This window comes from Bacillus rossius (assembly GCF_032445375.1).
Source record: "Bacillus rossius redtenbacheri isolate Brsri chromosome 4 unlocalized genomic scaffold, Brsri_v3 Brsri_v3_scf4_2, whole genome shotgun sequence".
Classification (NCBI taxonomy): Eukaryota; Metazoa; Arthropoda; class Insecta; order Phasmatodea; family Bacillidae; genus Bacillus; species Bacillus rossius.
Window position 1 is genome coordinate 47568378 of NW_026962011.1, and position 25899 is coordinate 47594276.

A 25899-nucleotide genomic window follows, 5' to 3' on the forward strand; every position below is an offset into this window, starting at 1 on the left:
ACTGGCACCCCAGAATTTTAGTAATTAAAAATATGTTTTTATATATATTAAATTGCATTATGAAAACATTACATTGTATCATTTTAAATACTAAAAAAATTCTGCATACCTACATTTGTTTCCAGGAGCACTTGTGAAATCATACCCTAATTTTCTATAGTGTTACAGTAGATTTAAAAAAAAAAAAAAAAAAAAAATCTTTATTATTACTGACTGCCATTTTAGCAACGATGATCCATTACGGGACTCGTTTCACAACTCCAAACAGCCGGGTTTGCCTGGCTTGGAGTGGGTTAGCCACTTTCTTGCCACTACTTTGTGCTTACGTTTATGATGTGCAAAGCCTATGTAGCAGTAGAAAATGTTATATTTAGGCAACTACAAAATAAGAACTTTAAATTTTTTTTAAGCTGTAAATGGCCATGAGCAAGAAATAAGTATAGCCTGCCAGGGGTCTGCAAATCCTGGGTGTCAGGTCGACAAACTATTTTTTTGCTGGTGGCTAACTTCTGCCAAGGTACCAAGATAAAACTATATAGCGGTTTTGAAACATCAACCAAACTTGCTGTAATGAAATAACTAGCTCCAAGAAACTGAGATGGTATTGTAATTGCGATAAGATAACCATAATTATTGATATTGTACAAAGCAGTATATAGGTAGGTACTGTTTAGTACTTTAATATCTAACTTAAATCTAAAAGTAGGTACGACTGCTCCCAAAATACAAAAGTATTTTTTTTTTATTACTGGCTCCTTAACTCAGATACACAGTAAACGCCGCTTGAATGCACTGGAATTGTGATGAAAATTAAAAAATTCGATATCTCCTAAAGTATTTGTAATTTATCATCTCCGCCGGGTTTAATGAAAAGAGGAAGTTAAAGAGCATAGAATAAAAGTATTTTCGGAATTTTTAATTTTTTTTTAACAGTTATCGCCCAACTATGAATATTAAAAAATTCCATATCTTTTCGCAAATACCGCTAAACTACGTATTTACCCATATATTTTGAAGAGGCCTGTAGCCCCGCCATTAATTACCTAGCAGCGCCTGCGCTTCTGATACTTGAATGCGAATTTCTTCTTCTTCTACGTCGAGGATGGGGTCATTGGGGATCATGGTGACGAGGTAGGCCGCCTGGAGGGCCATGGTGAGGATGCTGAAGCCGTAGCACTGTGCGGTGAACAGCTCGAGGTCGGGGTCCTGGTTGCCGGCGTACGCCAGGTAGTGGGTCCTGGCGGACACGGCGGCGAGCGCGAACGTGACGGCCCAGACGGCGCACGCGGCGGCCGGCCCCCGCAGAGTGCCCCTGACGCGGCTCCTCAGCGTCAGCACGTAGCAGAGGTGCACCAGCCACGCCATGGTCTCCACCGCGCACGCCAGGTAGTCCACGGGGTTCAGCGAGCCGGGGGCGATCGCCGTGGCGAGGCACACCTTGAGGATGGGCGCGACGGCCAGGAGGAAGGCGGCCAGCCCCCGGCACACGAGCGCCCACGCGTGGCGCCGGCGGGTCGCGTGGATCCAGTAGCTGCGTGAGCCCGTGAAGTAGGACGAGAGGAAGGCGAGCAGGGCCAGGGCGGGCACCTGCAGGCACAGCTGCTGGAAGCAGACGCCCAGGTCGCGGCGCGCCGGCGACCACAGCACGAAGCCCTCCGCCCCGCACATCTCCTTCCAGTCCCATTGCTTCGGCGACGCTTCCATGTCGCTGCTTCACGAGGGCTCCAGTCCGACGATGCGTCCTCCTGGAACATTTGCCACCGCATTTGGTAAACAAATCATACCATCGGGCACAACATTCAAGTACAAAACGTCCGTACAACAACAAATATTTAGGTATTATCCTCAAATAAACACAAACCTGGTTGAGACCGGTTGTTGGTAAACAAATCATACCATCGGGCACAACATTCAAGTACAAAACGTCCGTACAACAGCAAATATTTAGGTATTAACCTCAAATAAACTCAAAACTGGTAGAGACCGGTTGTTGGTAAACAAATCATACAATCGGGCACAACATTCAAGTACAAAACGTCCGTACAAACAGCAAATATGTAGGTATTAACCTCAAATAAACACAAACCTGGTTGAGACCGGTTGATGGTAAACAAATCATACCATTGGGCACAACATTCAAGTACAAAACGTCCGTACGACAACAAATATTTAGGCATTAACCTCAAATAAACACATACCTGGTTGAGACATACTAGATGACGCTAATTCACCACGTATCGATAAGCTCCACCTATTTTACGGTGGTACGCATTCAATTAAATATGCAAAAAAATTATCATATGATAATGACACATGCGTTAACGTAACGATAGGCTTAAAAAAAAAAAAAAATAAACGAATCATTGACAGACGACAGCAATGTTGCCAACACGTACAAGCTAAATCTTTCAACACACAACATTAATATCCTACATCACACTACCGTTAATAACACGTTAAAATAAATTATTGGATAAATAAATCATACAATTTTTGGAAAGATTTACTATAAGCTATGGTCAACACAAGAGCATCATATTTAATTTAACTAAATGAAGATTAAGTTTTCCATTATCTGGATTCACCATAACTATGTAGATAAATAATTTTTGCATGTAACTTGCATTTCAAAATGTTTTATTGGTTAACCCTCAATGTTTCTAAACAATAGTGGCTGTATTTGAGCTAAGAAAAAATAATCATTGCTGAAAATGAAAAGCGCCCTAAATAAAATGTGATCGTGTCTTTCCGTATTCGTCAGTGATGTTTAACATCTCACCTCGGCATGAACAAAAATCCGGGGTAGGGTGGCCTGGTGCAACAAACCCCCTCCCCTCCTACAAATAAAGAAGGTAATTGTAGATAGCACAGACACAGTTAATTAACACACGCACGTGAACTGTAATAGTGCTTCCAAAATTTAGTTTTTGCGCCAAATCTGAACAATACTGCGTGTCGCCTCTTTACCTTATCGAAGTATTCTCTTGCGAGGCACTTCCTTCCGTACCAGCTGGAGGTACGGCCCCATCCATGCCAACCCAGGCATGGACTGCCTGGCGCTGTGTCGAAGCATTATACACCTCTGCCCGCGGCGTAATTCCACCGCACGTGCGTCGGCGGCGACTCGCAGTCCATCGCTCCCCGAGGCTCACAGCTCACTCCCCACTCCCGCACTATGGGGCTGGTGACGTCAGACCGGGAAGCGACGATACCGCGCCCAGTAGCCGGCCATAGAACCAATATCGATGTACAGTATTAAAGAAACTGAATCAAACCAAAACAATGAATAATAAATAAAAGAATTATTCATAAAAATTAAACAATTAAAAATACTGCGACTTAGTTTTAAAGATTAAAACGGTAATTTAAAATTGAAATAATTGAGAAAAATCTGAATAGCCAAAATAAAATATAAATAATAATTGTGGCCTGGTGGCCACAACAACCCCTAACAAAAAAAAACTTTGGTAGATAAATTAGCTAAAGATAAACGCCAAATTGATAAGTGAGACAAACATTACGTTTACAAATTTAGTAACTAAAAATATGTTTTGCTTAGCTCAAAAGATACCTAGAAAAAAATATGCAAATAGGAAACGTTAAGATTAAGAAAAATATAAAAGATTAGAAAACCTTAACATCACAAAGCACATAGAAGATATGACTAGATAGCACTACAAATAACTGCATATTAGCAGGTAAATCTTAAAAGCTAAGACAAAAAAAAAATCCAAATTTTAGTACATCAGTCCAAAAACATGATATTAGCAAAAATTGAAATGGTGTAGTCCAACAGTTAGGATCGATAAATTAACTTGGACACTTCGATCCAACAAGACGTACTCAAAAATAAATCAGGAATTTAGGTCCCGCCTTACAAATTTCTTTATGTGGCTTAAATGGCCCCTTTTTTAAATCTTATTAGGCCTTTCGACGTCTTGCAACAGAGAGGTTACAGGTCCCAAAAACTTTATGATCTTGAAAGGTCCATCATAATCATATTCTAACTTCGCAGTTTTGTACATAGCTTTATTACTTAGTACAAATTGCTTACATAAAACTTCATCTCCTATCTTAAATTCATCATTCACCCGTCCTTTGTTATAATATATACTTATTTTATTTTTAGCTTTTTTGCAAATTATCAGCTGCTTCGCCCCACATTTTTTCCTGCAGACGAGGACTTTGAGTACTCAAACATTTCGGATGCAAACCCCAGCAGTTAAGTAAAGGATGCGGTACGTTTCTCCCCAAAAATATTTCTGACGGCGTAAATTACACAGTCATATTGAAAGCCAAATTTAAAATATGAATGATACTATCCCACTTAAAACGATGATTGCATTGTAGAAAAATAGTAAGACCGATCTTGATATTTTTGTTCATTCTTTCCACTAAATTAGGATTCGGGTAATAAGGACTGGTAGTGATATGTTTGATACCCCAATGGAGGCATATGACTTAAAAAATTTTACTAGTAAAATAAGTGGCATTGTCCGACACAATCTGTCCCGGGCTACCAAACATGCTCCACACCTTACTTTCCAAAGCTTTTATAATATTTTCACTTTTCATACTACGCAAAGGAAGAAATAAACAAAATTTTGAAAAAAAAAAAAACCATCCACCAAGGGTGAGCAAACAACTATTACCAGCTAGGGATCTTGGCAAAAACCGCTGGTAGCGGGGTATATACCTTGTTTCAGTCTAATAGGCGTTCAGATATCAATCCCTGATTTCAGGACTGTGAAAATCGTGTCCATCTGTGACGTGTGTGTTTTTCAATGTTTGTTTTGGCGAGTGACAATTTCGATTGACTATTTCGATGGATGGAGCCAGTGGCGTAGCCAGGATTTGTGTATGGGGGGTGTTAAGAAGCATCCCCCCTCCGTATTAAAGCGGGGGGTCCGGGGGTCCTCCCCAGGGAGAATTTGAATTTTAAGGTGTAAAATAGTGCTATTTTAGCAGTTTTCTGTTCTTAAATTTAAATATTGTAATGGTAAATTTTTTATTAATTTAAATATGAAATTTGTTTGAGTGGTGAACAAGAAATTAATTAAAGATTTGGTGCTAAGGGGGGGGGGTTGAACCCCTAAACCCCACACCCCCCTGGCTACGCCCCTGGATGGAGCCACATAGGTCTCTACTGCGCAGCACGCTCCTCATCGCTAGTCCACGCACGTCACGCCACGTTACGTCAGTTGGGCCCGCCCGTCTGTCACGCTCCGCGGAGCGACACGCGCGCATCCTGGCGGCGGCCGGCCGAACCACGCCGCAGTCTCTCCTCTGCTGCACGGGCGCGCGGGAGTTCTCTCCCCCCTTCGCTTTGGGCGTCCTTGTACTGGAAAACAATTTTTTTAAAAACCCATTTAGAAAACGAACAAACAGGGCTACCACCGCAGCCAAGTAGTAGGCTTCTGTTGGTCGCACGTAGCAACGTAAACGGAAGAGCTGCAGCCAAGTGTGCCGTTAATTAGTAAATTCGACACGATATATTTTAAATTTTTATTATGATTTTAAATTTTTGTGTGGAAATTTTATTTGCTCTACTAGAGTGTGAATTTAATTTGTTAGTCTTGTGTACTCCTCTGAGTTAAACTTTGTCTCAGTGCTCTGAAGCCCCTTTCCCATCGGCGTATCGGATATTTTGCTGGCCTTATCCCTGACTCGCAGACAGCTTACCATTTCCCCCGCCTTCAGTCACGCCTCAAGCCTGTAATATTATTTCTCTTCGTGACCCTAACTGCATAGGCAAGCCTGTAGCTTGCAGGCGACCAGTTCGCAGAGACGAGCTGAGATTCGCCCTTTTCATCACGTATTAGTGTTATGTTCGCCCCTCTGCAGCCACGACGGGGCGTAGATTCCCATCAGCGTTGCATTTTACCTCACCTCCCCCCCCCTTCTCAGTTCCAAGCAAGACCAATGACCGGTCGTAACCCCCTGGTCAACGGTGACCGTTCTCAAGGTCTTCCCGCAAAAACGAGTGCGCCAAAACTGATCGCAAGAGCCACCTAGCGACCAAGTCGCGAACTTCTCCGCTTGCCTACCCTCTAGGGCGCCAGAGAGCAGCACCTGCTCTCCCTTGAGTTATATGGACGCCAGGCGCGAGTCGATTGTTTTCAACTCAGACCCCTCCGACAGAGGTCTCTACTGTCGCCCAGTGAGGCCAACTTCAAGACTCCTGCTAGAGTTTTTTTCTCGCCCGCATTCGGGCAAGTTCGGAATCGTTCGGCGGCCCAGACCTCCCTCCACCTGTTAGAGCCGGCGGGCACTTTTAATTACGAGACGCGTCCTGCCGCGACACACAGATCAACTCGCGTTGCGTCTGCAGACAGACCTCCATCGAGTATCGGCGAATCGGCAAGACTTCATCCGACCGCTAACGACTATGTAGTCGCTTTGTATAAGGGATGCTATCCCTCAAGTCAATTCTAGTAGATTAGTCTGTCTGCATAGTTTAGTTATTTGCCTTAGAAATTTTTCTCTTTTAAATTTAATCATGAAGAAATCATCCGCGTCCTGCCGTGCAATTCGCGAGCTCCAGACCCTGGCTGACTCCACTACTGCAGCGTGCTGGGCAACTCCCCTGTTTTGGTGAGTGATAATTCGCCCCCCCCCCCCTTTTTTTCCCCTTAAATTTTTTTTGGGCATTTTCTGCCCCATAGACTGCCTGTATACAAGTTCTAATCAGTTTTGATTTGGACTGTTGCAGACAGGGTCGATGACAGGGAGAGATTGAGTGCTCCCATCTCGTGGCCCCTCCCCTTCCTGTTCCGTGGGTCACGTTAGAAGAAACGTTTCTACCACCCGACGTGATCGTTTGAAGACCTCGGGTGGTAATGTAAATTCAACATTCCCCCCTTACCTAGCTACGAACTATCTTAAGCGGAGGACCAACGCACCAGCGACCAGTGTTTTTCTCAAGAAAATGTAGAACGAATAGAACTAATTATCAATGTAATCATCGGATCCATCCAACTTTGGGTGTGAAACTCATAATGCAAATGTGTATATTTCAAACTAAGGATGTAAATTGTGTTAACTAATCGCCGGCCGGCCCCCTTTTCGTTGTTATTTTTTTAATCTTTGAAACTTGTTAAAACCTTTTGTGTGTAAAATAATGGAAACAAGATAATTCATCAGGGCAAATAAAACAGGGAAACTATAGATCAAGTTAATCGTGTAGTTTTTATTTATTGATTTTATCGATCCACACCAACTTCCTCCTTGCTTGTTACAGGAAGTTCCTAAATTTTGGTTGTTCCCCAACTCGTGCCGCCTCTGGTAAATCCATTTATTTATTTAACTTATTTTTTTTTGTATCCAGCAAGTTTCCAAGGCTCCTTTTAATTAATTCAACATAATTCAATTTTGAGGCATGAGGGGTGTTACACAAGTAATCGGCTTCTAGACGTAAACGGGAGAGCTCAGCACTGCCGAGTTAATCCGCAAGGGTCCATCTCCGTTTACGTGTCACATATATGACGGGCCTTAGACCTGGCTTATAAACTACAAAAGAACGTAAGATGCAAACTATTGAACAACCTCATTTTAGAGTACCTGTTTATGAACTACGCATGGTGCAATAGCTGGGGACCGGAAAGATTCGTCGGTCCAGTGTACTCTGGGAAAGACTCTTTAAGACCTCTGTAGACACGGTGGCAAATACCACCGTTCATTGGCTGCCGACTTGTGAGACGTCAACAGGGTAGCTTGTGATTGGTTGCTTCTTTTGTTTAGTGTTTGTAATTGGATCAGTGACCTCCAGATTAACTGTGAGCCAACAGCAGAAGCAGCATAAGTAGAGACCGGAAAAATTCGCGAATTCATTTCGCGATAGGCTAATATACAAATAGTTTTACCTCAGTGCGGCCTCTGCTATTGGCTCACAATTCACCTGGATGACTCTGGGCCAATGAGAAACGCCCAACCAAAGCTTTATCGAATCACAGGCTGCTACGCTGGGACGTCTCACACGACAGCAGCCAATGAGTGGGTGGCATTTGACCGAGTGTACGTAGAACTGTGGAGTTCATCCCACAGGGCATTGAACCCACGAATTTTTCAGGTCTCTAAGCATAAGTAGTACATATATGTATTTGAATTTCAGCCTATCGCGAGAGGAAACCGCTATATCTTCCGGTCTCTAGCAATAACGCAACGCAGCTTTCAATAAATTAAAACTATTTTAAATTCTTATGCCATTCACTGTAAGGTCGGTTCTGTTCATAGGAAGCTAGGAAATGTTATTCTATGAATTTTCACATAGAGTCTCGAGCTTTTCTTTTGTAAACTGTTGAACTTATTAATTGCATTAATATAATAAATTTTAAACGGTTAAACGTATTACATCAAAACCATTCTATACATTTGCACAAAAATGATAGTTACGTAGTTATAATAAAAAAATCCAGTAAAAAAATTTAAGCACTTTGAAATAAGTTCAGTAGTCCTTAGTAAATATTTTTTTATGTTCGTATGGATATACCAGTCACAAATACATTTTGTATTAGATCAGTAGGTAGACTTAACTTAACGGGTATTCCACATCCCATTAATTATGGGATGAGTTTTGGCAGTTGTTACGAACGCCTTCGAACATCAAAGGAGCGTCAAACACACACACCAAACACAACACAAAACACACATCACAAACAACAACTAAAACACACAACACACAACCAAACAAACAACTAAAACGTACAACACAAATAACCTAAAACACACAGAAAACACAAAACCCATAACTCAAAATACATAAAACACATATCACAATACACAAAAAAACAAAAAATATAAAACAAACACAGACAAAACAATACATAAAATACACACACCACAACATGCAAAACACACACACCACAACACAAAACACAATCATAACAAAACAGACACCACAAAACACAACACAAAACAGACACCACAAAACAAACAGCAAAACACACAACACCTTAAACACAAAACACAATCAACACAACACATAAAACACACATAACACAAAAACTCTAAACAAGAAACAAATTTCAATGCAAAATACATAACACACACAACTCAAAACAAAAAAAAACACAAAACACACAAGCACAAACCACAAAACACACCACATCACACACCAAAATTCACTACACACACCACACCATACAACACATACTACACAACACACAACAGAAACCATATAAAAAACACATGACACAAAGCATAACACACACAAAAAAATTTTCAAAAACCAACAAAACACACATCACATACAAAAAACATAACACACACAACACAAAAACACATAACATAAAACATCAACAAAAACCGAACACACACAAAAAACACCAAAAGCACACCACAGGACACATCACAACTCACTACTCACAACATATACTACACAACACACAACACAAACCACACAACATAAAAAACACACATGACACACTTAACACAAAACACACATCACAAAATACAAAAAACACAAAACACACATAACACACAAAACACAAAAACACAACACACAAAATGCATTAAACAAAAACACAAAACAAAAACAATATGAAACAAAACAAATATCACAAAAAACACAACAAACAATTAAACTCACAACAAAAAACACACAACAAAAAACACCTAAAAACAAAACACAATACAAACTACACAAAAAACACACTACACACAACACAAAACACACCATCCACAACTTAACAAACACCACATTCCATTCACCACAAAATACACACCACATAACACCACATTCCACACAACACAATCAACTCAACACACCCCTATCAACACACCCCAATCAACACACCACTACAATCAACACACTCCACACAACACACACCAAATCACACTCCACACAACAAACACCACATTCCATTCACCGCAAAACATACACACAAAACACAAAACGCATAACTAAAACATAAACCACAAAACACCAAAAACACAAAACAAAACACACACAAAACACTTGACACAAAAAACACCAAACACACAACATATAAAACACACAACACATAAATCACACAACACATAAATTACAAAACACATAAATCACACAACACATTAAACACAAACCTATAAATCACACAACACACAACACAAAACACATAAAATGCAAAACACACAACATGAAACACAAAACACACACCACAATACACACACCACATCTAACACCACATCACACATCACTCCTCACACCACACACCACAAAACACATAAGTCCACACACCACATAACATTCACCACACAACACACCAAAACTCACTACATACACCCCACCACACTACACAACAGAAAACACAAAACACATTTCACAACACTAAAACACCAAAACATAAACCACAAAAAACACAAAACACTTAAAACACACAACACATCAAAAACCACACACCACATCACACATCAGTCCACACACCACAAAACACTCACCACACCACACACCAAATTCACTACAAACACCCCAACAAACTACACAACAGACAACACAAAATGCAAATCAACATAACACTAAAAGCACCAACACAAAACATATACAACACAAATCACATTAAACATTTTACACATAAAAACATATAAAACATAAAACGCAAACACATAAAAAACAAAACACACAAAACAAAACGCATTACACAACACTAAAAACACTAAAACATAAAGCACATACAACACAAATCACAGAACAAATAAACAAAAAAACTTATATACTCAACACATAAAAAACAAAACACATAAAACACATAAAATGCAAAACACACACCAGAAAACAAACACAAAACACACAAAAATAACACAAAACCCACAAACCAAAACACACACCACATCAAACACCACATCCAACACCACACACTCATAACATCAGTTCACACACTACACACCACATTACACCACAAAAAACTCACCACACCACACACCAAATTCACCACACTCCCCACCACACTACACAACGACAACGTGAAACACAACATACAATAATAAAAACAAAAACACACAAAACACATAAAACACATACAAATAAACACATACAACATAAAAAACATACAACACAAACCAAATACAACACAAAACACATAAATCACAAACACATAAAAACATATAATACATTAAACACAAACACATAACACACAAAAAACTTTAAAGACAATAAAAACAAAAGACAATAAACACAATACGAAACACTAGAAACACCAACACATAATACATAAAACACAGTAAAACATAAAAAACAGAACAATTAAACAAAAAACACACAAAACACACATAAAACACAACACAAATAACACACAAAACATACAAACACAATTCACAAAACACATAACACAAAACAAACAACACAAAACGCCAAACACACGCCACAATACACAAAACAAACACACACCACATCCAACACCACAGCAAAGACCACACATCACATTATACATCAGTCCCCACACCACATCACAACACCAAACACTCACCACACCCCACACCAAATTCACTACATACACCCCACACACTACACATCAGACAAAACAATACTCATATCAACATAACACTAAATACACCAACACACAACACATAAAAACACAACACATAAAACATGCAACTCATAAAACACACAACACATAAAACAAACAACACTTAAAACACATAACACAAATCCAAAATGCAAAACACTTCAGAAAAAACACACCACAAAAACACAACACTAAACACACCACACAACACAAAACACATACAACAACACACATATATAACAAAACACATAAAACACATATAATACAAACACATATAATACATACACATATAATACAAACACATATAAAAAAACACATATAAAACAAACACATATAAAACACATTAAACATAAAACGCATTAAACATAAAACACATACTACATACAGCACATAATACACACAACACATAATATACACAACACATAATACACACAACACATAATACACACAACACATAATACACAATACATAACACACAATACATAAAAACACAAATCGAAACACACAACACATAAAACACACAACACACAAAACACACAACACATAAAACACACAACACATAAAACACACAATACATAAAACACACAATACATAAAACACAAAATGCAAAACACATCACAAAATACACACCACAAACCACACACAACAGAACAAAAAACACACACAAAAAACAAAAAACACACACAAAACAACAAAAAACACACGCAACACAAAACTCAAAACACAACAGAAAACTCATTATACATAAAACAAATCACGAAACACAAAAAACACGAAACACATAAAACACACAACACAAAACATATAAAATGCAAAAACAATATACACGAAAACAAAATACACACCACAAAATACACACCTCACAACACAATATCACACCACACTCCGCACACTACAAATTCACACCACACAACACACATCATACCACATTCCATTCACCACAACACACACAAAACGCACATCACAACAACACCTAAAACACACAACACAAATAACACACAACACATATAACACACAACACACAAAACACTAAAATGTAAAACACACACCACTAAACACAACAAGAAAACACAAAACACATAACACCAAACACACGCCACATCACACACCACATCCAACAGCAGGCAAACACCACACACCATACCAAGCATCAGTCCACAAACCACATCCCAACACAAAACACTCACCACACCACACCACACACCAAATTCACTACATATAACCCACCACACTACACAACAGAAAACACAAAACACATTACACAACACTAAAACCACCAACACACAAAACACATACAACATAAAACACATACAACACAAAACAATTACAACACAAAACAATTACAACACAAAATATTACAACACAAAACACATACAACACAAAACATATACAACACAAATCACATAAAAAAATTTAACACATAAAACATATAAACATAAAACACAAACACATAAATCACAAACACATAAAACTAAACACATAAAAAACCAAACACACAAAACACAAAATGCATTACACAAAACTAAAACATAAAGCACATACAACACAAATCACAGAACAGTTAAACAAAAAACACTTAAACACACAACACATAAAACACATAACACATAAAAAACATAAAACACACAGCACATAAAAACATAAAACACACAGGACATAAAACACATAAAATGCAAACCACACACCAGAAAACAAACACAAAACTCACACATGTAACGCAAAACACACAAACCAAAACACACACACCACATCAAACACCACAGCAAACACCACACACTTAACACATCAGTCCACACACTACACACAACATCACACCTTAAACACTCAACACACCACACACCAAATTCACTACACACACCACACGACACAACAGACAACACAAAACACTTTACACAAAAATAAAAACACAAACACACAAAACACATAAAACACACACAACATAAAAATACAACACAAAACACATACAACACAAAATACATAAATCACAAACACATACAACACAAAACACAAACACATAAAACAAATAACACAAAACACAAACACATAAAACAAACACAAACACATAAAAACACAAAAATAACAAAACAGCATAAACATAAAACGCATTACACAACACTAAAAACACGAACACATAATACATAAAACACAGTAAAACATAGAACAATTAAACAAAAAACACACAAAACACACACACGTAACACAAAACACACAAACCAAAACTCCGCCACATTACACACCACATCCAACACCACAGCAAAAACCACACACCATACCAAGCATCAGTCCACACACCACAGACCACATCATACCACAAAACACTCAGAGCACCACACACCAACTTCACTAAATACTCCCCACCACACTACACAAAAAAAACACAATATGCATTACACAACATTAAATAAACCAACACACAAAACACATACAACATAAAACACATACAACATAAAACACATACAACATAAAACACATACAACACAAATCACATACAACACAAATCACATACAACACAAAACATGTACAACACAAAACTTGTACAACACAAAACATGTACAACACAAAGCACATACAACACATAAAACATACAAAACAAAACACATACAACACAAAAAACAAATCACAAAACACATAAATCACAAAACACATAAATCACAAACACATAAATCACAAACACATAAATCACAAACACATAAATCACAAACACATAAAACGCAAAATCACTAAACACAAACATAAAAAACACATCACACAAAATTAAAAATACAAACACATAAAACACAAAAAACGCATCACACAACAATAAAAACACCAACACATATTACAAAAAACACAAAACACAGAACAATTAAACAAAAACACATAAAACACACAACACATAATACACCAAACACATAAATAACACAACACAAAAACACACAACACATAAAACACACAACACATAAAACACACAATACTTAAAAAACACAAAACTTAAAACACACAACACTTAAAACACACAACACTTAAAACACACAACACATATACCACATAAAAACACAGTACAAAAACACACAACACATAAAACACACAACACAAAAACACACAAAACACACAATACACAAAACACACAACACACAACACACAAAACACACAAAACATAAAACACACAACACAAATCACACAACACACATAACACACAACACATTACAACACTAAAAACACCAACACACAAACAACATAAAACACATAAAATGCAAAACACACACCAGAAAACAAACACAAAACATACAAAAATAACACAAAACCCACAAACCAAAACACACACCACATCAAACACCACATTACACAACAACAGCAAACACCACACACTCAACACATCAGTTCACACACTACACACCACATTACACCACAAAACACTCACCACACCACACACCAAATTCACCACACTCCCCACCACACTACACAACGACAACGTGAAACACAACACACAATAATAAAAACAAAAACACACAAAACACATAAAACACATACAAATAAACACATACAACATAAAAAACATACAACACAAACCAAATACAACACAAAACACATAAATCACAAACACATAAAAACATATAATACATTAAACACAAACACATAACACACAAAAAACATTAAAGACAATAAAAACAAAAGACAATAAACACAATACACAACACTAGAAACACCAACACATAATACATAAAACACAGTAAAACATAAAAAACAGAACAATTAAACAAAAAACACACAAAACACAACACAAATAACACACAAAACATACAAACACAATTCACAAAACACATAACACAAAACAAACAACACAAAACGCCAAACACACGCCACAATACACAAAACAAACACACACCACATCCAACACCACAGCAAAGACCACACATCACATTATACATCAGTCCCCACACCACATCACAACACCAAACACTCACCACTCCCACACCAAATTCACTACATACACCCCACACACTACACATCAGACAAAACAATACTCATATCAACATAACACTAAAAACACCAACACACAACACATAAAAATGAAACCCTTCTTCCTCCTTTATTGGAAGAGGGGTTGCGTCCCCGACTCACTCTGGGCGCAAAGGGAAAAAACAAATATTAAAACCAGGCATAAAAAGCTAAACAATATAAATTCCCCACACCACTGCCCAGGGGTCAGGCCAAAAACTTCAAAGGATATAATAGCAGAGTAACCATTAAACAAACAAGAGGCAAGACTTTGGACGTATGTTATTAAAAAATAGAAATTTGCAAAAATAGTATTTACTATACATAACCATACAAGCTTAGTTACAAAAGCTGACGCTAATAATGGCAGCATCTTATCCCCATTAGCGATACTAACAATAACCTTTAAAACATCATAAAAATATAAATACTGATAACAACAAGTATAAAAATATATAAGGGCGTGAGGCGTGGCCACTATAAAATATAAAAATTTACTGACTGCCCTAATACCAAAAATCAAACAAGACAATCAATACAAATATATAAAAATTCTACAATAATAAAACTGAAGTACAAAAAATGTATTTAAATAAAGTTCTTAAACTCTCAATCAACAGTTTAGTCTTTCTTCTGATGTTCGTTGCTAAATACTTGCCAAAAAAACAAAGTTAATATCCTAGGCGTGCGCTGGCTTCCTGACCTTCCTCACCAACTCCAGAGTCTAATGCCACGCCGGGCCATAGGTACGAATTCACAAAGGCGTGAAAGATGATCAAAAAAAAAATTATCTTATTTTTAAGGGAAATGTAGTAAAAACTCTTCACGTAACATAACTATGTTACCACAGAAGTATTTATCATCTGCTTCAAACAAAGTCTTACTTCTTTATTAACTTGCCAATGATTTCATAAAAACGTAGAATGCCCGCACCAACCAACATCAGGCTGCGCATGTAGTCCAATACAGATCGCATACTTTTAATAATACTGCACAAGCTGATTATATTAGCTAAAGCCAACTTTAAGTATGCAAATTCCGAAGACAAAGTCTCAAAAACAAATTGCAAAAAGTTCGTTTCTTCCAAACTTATACTTTTATTACAACTACAGGCAAACGGGCGACCTTCTTTAAAAAATCCCACACTGGAACAACGTGTGAAACGAATGGGCCTCTTCACCAAACAGGCTAATAAAAGTTCCGTCCAAATAAAATTTAGTATGGGAAAATACACAGTTCACTAGGTTTGCCAAAAACCAGTGCAGCACCACGAGGGTAAAAATCAAAATTGCGGCCTCTCTTTACCTTAAGTTCAGTATCACAGGGCAAACCATTGCCCTGTCACCCAGCGTGGAGCCTCCACCCCCATACTCTTCGTCGCCCGTTGCCGTCCGGCACACCAGTCCGCGCCGTCACATGGCTCTGTCCTCGACGGTCGCTCGCCACACACTTCGCGCGGCCCCAGCTGATTTTTCACTCCCGGCAAGCCGAAAGTCTGACGTCATCAGCCAACCGCCGGGCGCTCGCCAAGTGGTATTTACGTGAAACACAATCGATGTTCTTAAACTCATAATCGATAGCTACCAAACGGCGTATAACTAATTAACAGAAACAAATATAATTTAAAAAAAATTTACAGATAAATTAACATTAATTAAAAAAGGCATAAAAATACGTGAAATAAAAACCATATAAAACTAGAGACCAGCAACAAAAATAAATTACACGTAAAAATGTGGCCCTACCGGCCACAACCTCCGCCATGAACAAAAAAAATTTAAACAGCAAAGAAAATCTTAAAAATACTAAAGCGTCAAAAAAAACCCTTGGACTTGGAGAAAAAGTATTCACAAAAACTTCTAATCCAACAAACCAGCCCAAACTCAAACAAACAAACCAGCAACAAGGAAAACTAGCCTCCAAAGTCTCAGCCAAAAATTTCAACGCTCAAAAAAAAAACAAGAGAAGGATTTTCCGACAAGAAACGGAAAAGACAAGCTAAACATCACAAACCCAACAAACGGGATCTAAGAATGCCAAAACAAACAAACAAGCTCCAAAGTCAAATCCGAAACGTATTAGACGAAACCTTCTCTTTCAAAAATTATCAAAAACTAAAGATCAAAAAAAAAAAAAAAAAAAAAAACAAAGTCTGACAACCCGGAGGTTGCAAACTAAAGCAAAAAACTATAAAAACTATAACCTCACAGGAAAAAAATCAAAATCATCACTGGTAATCTAAATGACTACTAAAATTCCTAGTGCTGATCCTGCTCCCGCTTCTTTTTAAAGCCAAATTTTTCTGAATGACCATTTTTGCCACAAAAACCACAAACAAATTTATTTACCTCCGAAACCGAGCAATCCTTAGCAAAATGCCCTACCTTATTACACTTAAAACAAGTCTTATCACTTTTTTTATTACCCGGCGTTTTAAAACAAACCGGTTTAAAATTGATTTTGCCTTTACACTTATCGAATTCACATTTAGCGTAAAAAATATTATCAACCTGGATAGCCCAAGTGTTGAGTTCCTCCACACTATTAGGTCTGCCAATAAATGCGCATTCGTGTCTGATGGCAGGATTTAGATTTTCCAAAATAATAGCTACAAAACGGTGATCATCTAACTGCAGACCAAATACATTAACGTGATTTCTAATATCCTGTATAAATTCTAAGGTACTTTCATTTTCCCGTTAAAAACGGAAAATCAATTCCTTAATTAGATCGTTCTTCACCCTCTTAGGGCACAAATATTCCCACAAATTCTCTTTCACTACCGACCATCCAACAGACTTATTTATACCTGACGTAATCACGTCTCTAGCGATCCCGCTACATTTAGTCGAAATACACCTTAACAATTCTTGCTCGTTTTGTAAACAACAATTAGTTTTCAAACTATCTACCCCCAAGCAAAACTTTATTAAATCTCTTGGCCCACCGGGGCATAAAGATGGCAACCTATCCAGTTCCTTAAAAAGTAATTTACTTTGCATAGCAGTATTCAATGAATTTACTTGGCTGATCTCCGAATTCTCCACATTTTCCTCAACAGGTTTTTTCCTCCCTTCTTTAATGTGGGTACTTAATTTCCTGCGTAAGGTATCAATGTCATCCTCCAGACCACTCTCTACTCCCGCTGCTTGCAAATTAGCGTATACCTGTTCTTTGGGAAGTTTATAAATCCAAGAAACTGCCATTATTAAAAAAATCAAAGAAGTCAGCAAAATCCCAAAAGTCCAAAGTCTCTGCCAAGCAGAGTGGCGCAGGTTGAAACCCTTCTTCCTCCTTAATTGGAAGAGGGGTTGCGTCCCCGACTCACTCTGGGCGCGAAGGGAAAAAACAAATATTAAAACCAGGCATAAAAAGCTAAACAATATAAATTCCCCACACCACTGCCCAGGGGTCAGGCCAAAAACTTCAAAGGATATAATAGCAGAGTAACCATTAAACAAACAAGAGGCAAGACTTTGGACGTATGTTATTAAAAAATAGAAATTTGCAAAAATAGTATTTACTATACATAACCATACAAGCTTAGTTACAAAAGCTGACGCTAATAATGGCAGCATCTTATCCCCATTAGCGATACTAACAATAACCTTTAAAACATCATAAAAATATAAATACTGATAACAACAAGTATAAAAATATATAAGGGCGTGAGGCGTGGCCACTATAAAATATAAAAATTTACTGACTGCCCTAATACCAAAAATCAAACAAGACAATCAATACAAATATATAAAAATTCTACAATAATAAAACTGAAGTACAAAAAATTTATTTAAATAAAGTTCTTAAACTCTCAATGAACAGTTTAGTCTTTCTTCTGATGTTCGTTGCTAAATACTTGCCAAAAAAACAAAGTTAATATCCTAGGCGTGCGCTGGCTTCCTGACCTTCCTCACCAACTCCAGAGTCTAATGCCACGCCGGGCCATAGGTACGAATTCACAAAGGCGTGAAAGATGATCAAAAAAAAAATTATCTTATTTTTAAGGGAAATGTAGTAAAAACTCTTCACGTAACATAACTATGTTACCACAGAAGTATTTATCATCTGCTTCAAACAAAGTCTTACTTCTTTATTAACTTGCCAATGATTTCATAAAAACGTAGAATGCCCGCACCAACCAACATCAGGCTGCGCATGTAGTCCAATACAGATCGCATACTTTTAATAATACTGCACAAGCTGATTATATTAGCTAAAGCCAACTTTAAGTATGCAAATTCCGAAGACAAAGTCTCAAAAACAAATTGCAAAAACTTCGTTTCTTCCAAACTTATACTTTTATTACAACTACAGGCAAACGGGCGACCTTTTTTAAAAAATCCCACACTGGAACAACGTGTGAAACGAATGGGCCTCTTCACCAAACAGGCTAATAAAAGTTCCGTCCAAATAAAATTTAGTATGGGAAAATACACAGTTCACTAGGTTTGCCAAAAACCAGTGCAGCACCACGAGGGTAAAAATCAAAATTGCGGCCTCTCTTTACCTTAAGTTCAGTATCACAGGGCAAACCATTGCCCTGTCACCCAGCGTGGAGCCTCCACCCCCATACTCTTCGTCGCCCGTTGCCGTCCGGCACACCAGTCCGCGCCGTCACATGGCTCTGTCCTCGACGGTCGCTCGCCACACACTCCACGCGACCCCAGCTGATTTTCAATCCCGGCAAGCCGAAAGTCTGACGTCATCAGCCAACCGCCGGGCGCTCGCCAAGTGGTATTTACGTGAAACACAATCGATGTTCTTAAACTCATAATCGATAGCTACCAAACGGCGTATAACTAATTAACAGAAACAAATATAATTTAAAAAAAATTTACAGATAAATTAACATTAATTAAAAAAGGCGTAAAAATACGTGAAATAAAAACCATATAAAACTAGAGACCAGCAACAAAAATAAATTACACGTAAAAATGTGGCCCTACTGGCCACAAAAAAACAACACATAAAACATGCAACTCATAAAACACACAACACATAAAACAAACAACACTTAAAACACATAACACAAATCCAAAATACAAAACACTTCAGAAAAAAAACACCACAAAAACACAACACTAAACACACCACACAACACAAAACACATACAACAACACACATAAATAACAAAACACATAAAACACATATAATACAAACACATATAATACAAACACATATAAAACAAACACATATAAAACAAACACATATAAAACACATTAAACATAAAACACATTAAACATAAAACACATTAAACATAAAACACATTAAACATAAAACACATTAAACATAAAACACATTAAACATAAAACACATTAAACATAAAACACATTAAACATAAAACACATAAAGCATAAAACACATAAAACAAATAAAACATAAAACACATAAAACATAAAACACATACTACATACAGCACATAATACACACAACACATAATACACACAATACATAAAACACAAATAAAAACACACAACACATAAAACACACAACACAAACACACAACACATAAAACACACAATACATAAAACACACAACACATAAAACACAAAATGCAAAACACATCACAAAAACACACACCACAAACCACACACAACAGAACAAATAACACACACAAAACAAAAAACACACGCAACACAAAACTCAAAACACAACAGAAAACTCATTATACATAAAACAAATCACGAAACACAAAAAACACGAAACACATAATACACACAACACAAAACATATAAAATGCAAAAACAATATACACGAAAACAAAATACACACCACAAAATTCACACCTCACAACACAATATCACACCACACTCCGCACACTACAAATTCACACCACACAACTCACATCACACCACATTCCATTCATCACAACACACACACAAAACGCACATCACAACAACACCTAAAACACACAACACAAATAACACACAACACATATAACACACAACACACAAAACACTAAAATGTAAAACACACACTACTAAACACACAACACGAAACACAAAACACATAACACCAAACACACGCCACATCAAACACCACATCCAACAGCACAGCAAACACCACACACCATACCAAGCATCGGTCCACAAACCACATCCCAACATAAAACACTCACCACACCACACCACACACCAAATTCACTACATATACCCCACCACACTACACAACAGAAAACACAAAACACATTACACAACACTAAAACCACCAACACACAAAACACATACAACATAAAACACATACAACACAAAACAATTACAACACAAAACAATTACAACACAAAACAATTACAACACAAAACAATTACAACACAAAACACATAAAAAATTTAACACATAAAACATATAAACATAAAACACAAAACACAAACACATAAATCACAAACACATAAAACTAAACACATAAAAACCAAACACACTAAACACAAAACGCATTACACAACACTAAACATAAAGCACATACAACACAAATCACAGAACAGTTAAACAAAAAACACTTAAACAAACAGCACATAAAACACATAACACATAAAAAACATAAAACACACAGCACATAAAAAACATAAAACACACAGCACATAAAACACATAAAATGCAAACCACACACCAGAAAACAAACACAAAACACACACATGTAACGCAAAACACACAAACCAAAACACACACACCACATCAAACACCACAGCAAACACCACACACTTAACACATCAGTCCACACACTACACACAACATCACACCTTAAACACTCAACACACCACACACCAAATTCACTACACACAACACACGACACAACAGACAACACAAAACACATTACACAAAAATAAAAACACAAACACACAAAACACATAAATCTCACACAACATAAAAATACAACACAAAACACATACAACACAAACACATAAAACAAATAACACATAAAACACAAACACATAAAACAAACGCAAACACATAAAAACATAAAAATTACAAAACAGCATAAACATAAAACGCATTACACAACACTTAAACACCAACACATAATACATAAAACACAGTAAAACATAGAACAATTAAACAAAAAACACACAAAACACACACACATAACACAAAACACACAAACCAAACTTCACCACATTACACACCACATCCAACACCACAGCAAAAACCACACACCATACCAAGCATCAGTCCACACACCACAGACCACATCATACCACAAAACACTCAGAGCACCACACACCAAATTCACTAAATACTCCCCACCACACTACGCAAAAGACAACACAAAATGCATTACACAACATTAAATACACCAACACACAAAACACATACAACATAAAACACATACAACATAAAACACATACAACATAAAACACATACAACACACAACACACACATCACAAATCACATACAACACAAATCACATACAACACAAAACATGTACAACACAAAACATGTACAACACAAAGCACATACAACACAAAACATATACAACACATAAAACATACAAAACAAAACACATACAACACAAAAAACAAATCACAAAAAAACATAAATCACAAAACACATAAATCACAAACACATAAAACACAAACACATAACACAAAATCATTAAACACAAACATAAACAACACACTACACAAAATTAAAAACAAAAACACATAAAACACAAAAAACGCATCACACAACAATAAAAACACCAACACATATTACATAAAACACATAAAACACAAAACACAGAACAATTAAACAAAAACACATAAAACACACAACACATAATACACCAAACACAAATAACACAACATAAATCATGACAATACATTAAACACACAACACATAAAACACACAACACTTAAACACACATAACTTAAAATACACAACACTTAAAACACACAACACATATACCACATAAAAACACAACACAAAAACACACATCACATAAAACACACAACACACAAAACACACAACACACACAAAACACACAACAGATAAAACTTACAACACAAAACACACAACACATATAACACACAACCCATAAAACACACAACACATAAAACACACAACACATAAAACACACAACACATAAAACACACAACACACAAAACACACAACACTTAAAACACACAACACATATACCACATAAAAACACAACAAAAAATTACACATCACATAAAACACACAACACACAAAACACACAACACACAAAACACACAACACACACAAAACACACAACAGATAAAACTTACAACACAAAACACACAACACATATAACACACAACCCATAAAACACACAACCCATAAAACACACAACACATAAAACACACAACACATAAAACACACAACACACAAAACACACAACACACAAAATGCAAAACACATCACAAAACACACAACACGAAACAAAAAAAAATCAAACACCACAGCAAAAACCACACTCCACATCATACATCAGTCCACACACCACACACATAACACCACAACACACTCACCCGCACACACCTAATTCACTAAATACACCCCACCACACTACGCAAAAGACAACACATAATGCATTACAACACTAAAAACACCAACACACAAACAACATAAAACACATAGAAAAACATATACAACATAAAACATAAACCACAAAATATAGAACACAAACACATAAAACAATAACAGATAAAACACAAAACATCATCACACTAAACTAAAACACGAACACATAAAACATAAAACACATACAACACTAAACACATACAACACTAAACACATACAATACAAAAAACATACAATACAAAAAACATACAATACAAATCACATAAAACACACAACACATAAAACACACAACACACAACACAAAAAACACATACACAAAACACATACACAAAACACATACAAAATCACACAACATAAACACACTACACGAAACTCAAAACACACAATACGAAACACAAACCACAAAACACACAAAACAACTCACATCACACCCCACATCCAACACCATACACCACAAAATACACCAAATCCAACACCATACACCACAAAATACACCACATCATACAAAATCCACACACCACAAAACTCACCACACCCTAAATTCATTAAATACACCCCACCACACTACACAACAGAAAAATAAAAACATAAACAACACAACACTAAAAACTAAACATACAACACATAAAACACAACACATAAAACACACAACACATAAAACAAAACACATAAAACACACAACACACAAAATGCAAAACACACAACACGAAACAAAAAACACACAACAAATCAAAAACCACAGCAAAAACCACACACCACATCATACATCAGTCCACACACCACACACATCACACCACAAAACACTCACCCGCACACACCTATGTCACTAAATACACCCCACCACACTAAGCAAAAGACAACACAAAATGCATTACAACACTAAAAACACCAACACACAAACTACATAAAACACATACAACATAAAACACATAAAACACATACCACATATAACACAAAAAATAGAACACAAACACATACATTTCAAAACACATAAAACAAAAACACATAAAACACAAAACACACAGCACATAAATAACAAAACACATTAAATCACAAAAACATAAAACAAAAACACAAAAAACACATAACACATTACCCAACACTTAAAACATCAACCTACAAAACACATAAAACACACAACGCATATTCCACAACACAAAAACACCACATAAACACATAAAATACAAAACACACAACACTAAACACCAAACACACACCACAAAACACAAAACAAACACACATACATCACACACATCATCCAACACCACATCACACCACGAAACACTCACCACACCAAACACCAAATTCACTACATACACCCCTACACAACTACACATCAGACAACACAAAACCCTAATCAACATAACACTTAAAACATCAACATACAACACATATAACACACAATGCATAAAACATGCAACACATAAAACACACAACATAAAATGCACAACACCTAACCCATAAAACACAACATATAAAACACAAAACACATACAACACAAAACACCTAAAACACAAACACATAAATCACAAACACATAGTCACAAATCACAAAACACATACAACACAAAACACATACAACACAAAACACATTCAACACAAAACACATACAACACAAAACACATACAACACAAAACACATACAAAACAAAACACATACAACACAAAACACAAATAACAAAACTCATAAATAACAAAACACCTAAATAACAAAACAAATAAATCACAAACAATTAATCACAATAAACACAACACACATTAAACACACAACACATAAAACATACAACACATAAAAACACAACTTATAAAACACACAACACATATAACACAAAACATAAAACACACAAAACATAAAACACACAAAACATAAAACACAAAACATAAAACACACAAAACATAAAACACAGAACACTTAATCACA

At 36.6% G+C, this 25899-nt stretch overlaps 1 protein-coding gene across 3 annotated transcripts in view; it reads right to left on the bottom strand.

The window, feature by feature from the left end:
- The window catches only part of LOC134542487 (ATP-binding cassette sub-family C member 10), an 84803-nt gene that overhangs the window by 42446 nt on the left and 16458 nt on the right, over positions 1-25899 (bottom strand). Inside the window, exons 1-2 of one of the 3 annotated variants that reach the window (XM_063386816.1) lie at positions 2968-3334; positions 1044-1745 (exon numbers count right to left, since the gene is read on the bottom strand). In XM_063386816.1, coding sequence (XP_063242886.1) covers positions 1044-1704 — 661 coding nt within the window. In that variant the 5' untranslated portion in view covers positions 1705-1745; positions 2968-3334. Of the gene's footprint in view, positions 1-1043; positions 1746-2198; positions 2381-2967; positions 3335-25899 lie in introns of those variants that run through there. The other 2 variants (XM_063386815.1, XM_063386817.1) reach the window with 2 other exon arrangements.